At 49.6% G+C, this 2,865-nt stretch overlaps 1 protein-coding gene across 1 annotated transcript; it reads left to right on the plus strand.

Moving 5' to 3' along the window:
• Window positions 1-288: 288 nt before the first annotated feature.
• Window positions 289-2,837, plus strand: SARC_03120 (hypothetical protein; the record flags this gene model as incomplete). The annotated part of the gene is made up of 3 exons (XM_014303086.1): window positions 289-611; window positions 1,313-2,326; window positions 2,739-2,837. Exons 1-3 carry the CDS (start codon window positions 297-299, stop codon window positions 2,835-2,837), a joined length of 1,428 nt encoding a protein of 475 aa, XP_014158561.1. The 5' UTR covers window positions 289-296.
• Between the last annotated feature and the right edge of the window lie 28 nt (window positions 2,838-2,865).

Below are 2,865 nucleotides of genomic sequence, written 5' to 3' on the forward strand. Positions count from 1 at the left end.
TATATTGTAAGCCTACGTGTTGCAGTGTGACAGTGTTCGCTGATATATGTGAGTGGTCTGTTGCATGCGGCTGCGGTTTCTTGGTTCACTGCACCCTTCATGTATTCGACTGGCGTTCACAGATACTTCATTTGGTGTGCTCGATTACTTACTTACACATAGTTTATTTAAGCACCAAATCAGATAAATTCACAAGTACATCCTCACTATCCGACAATAGTACACCCCTTCCATATATCCTGAAACATGCTTCACTCCTCATACACCCCCACTCCACGTTAACATACACAGGAAATATGGACCGAGTTTTATGGCGGGGAACCTGTTTAGAACTGTCACGCCAACCCGAAGAGGACGCGTACGCACGTGGCATCTGTGGCATTTTCGGTGGTGACGTGGGCAACTTTGAATCGGCCCCTGTGGCCGCGGGAATCAATACCGGGATCCCGCAATGGCTACAGCTATGTGAGACATTTGAAGATGCCCTGTGCTTTCTAGCCAGGATATTTTGCGACAATCTGCTGTTGCAAAAGGTTGTCGTAAAAGAAGTCACGCTCGGGGATGCGCTAAGCAGACAGAGGTTTGCGGGCAGAGAAAACTACACGCCCCAGGTATGTTTTCTTGGCTATTGTTGTCCAATTCGCATATACATATTGTAGTTCTAGATGTACTGTTTGGTTTAAAACCATGAAACGGCGGTGACATTGACTTATTCAGCACAGGCGAGCATCGTTCGATGGGCTCTACTCAACTCACCACTCTCATGACAGACACGTGCTATTGTGTCCTGAGAACATAGCGAAGGTCGCACGACGCTGTTGTTTTAGGTGGGGGTTGGTTATGCTACCTGATGTATCTTCACGGTATCAACTTGATGTGGCTGTATGCGTCTTAGACCCACTGTGCCTAGTTTTCCTGCATCACATGTCCACGCAATTCGTCTTGTCAGAACAAAAAGCACACCAAACCCAGCAGATAGTATAGCCGACGTAAACTCATACGAGCTCTTCGAGCAGCATGCAGCATGCAACCATTCCGAAGGCATACTCATACTTAAGATCATAGTTTCAGAACCTGCGGCCGCATATCTGTCGCATATACATCTCTCGTCAATGGCAATTAATAGCACTTTCTGTTTAGGTATCAATCTCAGAACTACACGTATACACACTGCATATACACTTCTCTTCAATGGGAATTGATAGCACTTTCTGTTTAGGTATTGATCTCAGAACTACACGTATATACACTGCATATACACTTCTCTTCAATGGAAATTGATAGTACTTTCTCGCGCATCTCCAACTGACAGACCATCCGCATGGGAGTGAACGCAGAGGCAGCCAACCAATGGGGTGTTCAGGATATGTACCGTACTTTGTCCGAATGGGCACACAGCGACACCAACCTCAGAGACGCACTCAGCGACCCTTACAGCACTGTACAGGCCGCTACCCTGCAGAAGGATTTACCTACCCTCGTGGAAACTATAAATAGATTGCTGTATAGCGGGATCTATTCCGGGGCGGGCATGGCCAGTGATAACAACACGTCGCTCAATACATCGTTCAGCTATCCCAGACGCTCCATGCACGCGCATAGAGGACTTGCACCAACACCGGTAGCACGCACATGCACTCGCACACCCAACCGCAGAGCGCCACCCACACCGTTTCTGCGAGGCGCACAGGGCTTGCCTGTAGTACACTACCTGGACAGAGCACAGGCACAACCGACCCAGCAGGAGGGAAAGGGGGTAGATAGTGTCGGCTCTGGGTCGGGTAGGAGAGGGGACAGGGATGAGAAAGCCTCGAGGGTATTCCCCAACCCATTGGCAGTACTAGACTCAACGGACGTCGTGCGCACTGATACTTACAATGCACACACAGACCCACCCAACCACGTAGCCACACCCACAGCCGCTGATGGAGACACACACATACACACACACACACACACCATGGACGACGAGATCATAGGCCATGAGGAAAGTGCGGTACCCACCTCGCTGGCGGAGCGCTCCCCCACGGGCACAGAAGTGTATGCAAACCCCAACCCCAACCTCAACGCTGTCGCAGCATCCTCCGAGCACGCATTAGAGTACGTCACCCCATCCCTGCTGAGGTTCTACGCCCACCTGGCTATAGCGCTGAGTGAGGTGCACAAGATGAAGCCATCGGCACTCAAGAGTGTTAGCGAGACCGCAGTGCAGAGTATCGTTTCACGCTATGTCGATCTGCTCATTCAACAAGGCCAGCACCCGGGGCTGGACCGGTCGAATGAGATCGCCCCACTGTACATAGAACGCCTGGGTAGTGTGGAACAGGTATGCATGTGCCACTGGCGTTGTAATGTTTACGTATGTGTGTATAGGCCTGACTGGTAGTAGGTTAACACCTAGCACCCACGAATGAGGTTGTCATGTGGCTGTAGTAATTTGTTCATTCATCGGCCACCTGGCTACTTGGCGGTATTGTCAGCACCTACATTGTCGGTTGTTGCCCGCAGACTGACTTATCTATACGGCCCCACACCCATAAGAACGCATTTACACAAGTCACGCGTAGCTGCGACAACGTTAGATACGTAAATACTCTTATCTGCACGTGTGAGTGGATGCTATAACATCTAGGTGCTCTACTACACACTTCCGCGTGAATGCTATCAAATATGCATGGCTTGTACTTGAGTCCTTTCCCATCATGATACCACACACTTCCTAATTCACTGCATCACAGTACCATCAACTAACCACACACTTGCCAATTCACTGCATCACAGTACCATCAACTAACCACACACTTGCCAATTCACTGCATCACAGTAACATCAGCTGACCACACACTTCCTAATTCACTGAATCAC

The sequence above is a fragment of the Sphaeroforma arctica genome (assembly GCF_001186125.1).
Source record: "Sphaeroforma arctica JP610 unplaced genomic scaffold supercont1.153, whole genome shotgun sequence".
Classification (NCBI taxonomy): domain Eukaryota; class Ichthyosporea; order Ichthyophonida; genus Sphaeroforma; species Sphaeroforma arctica.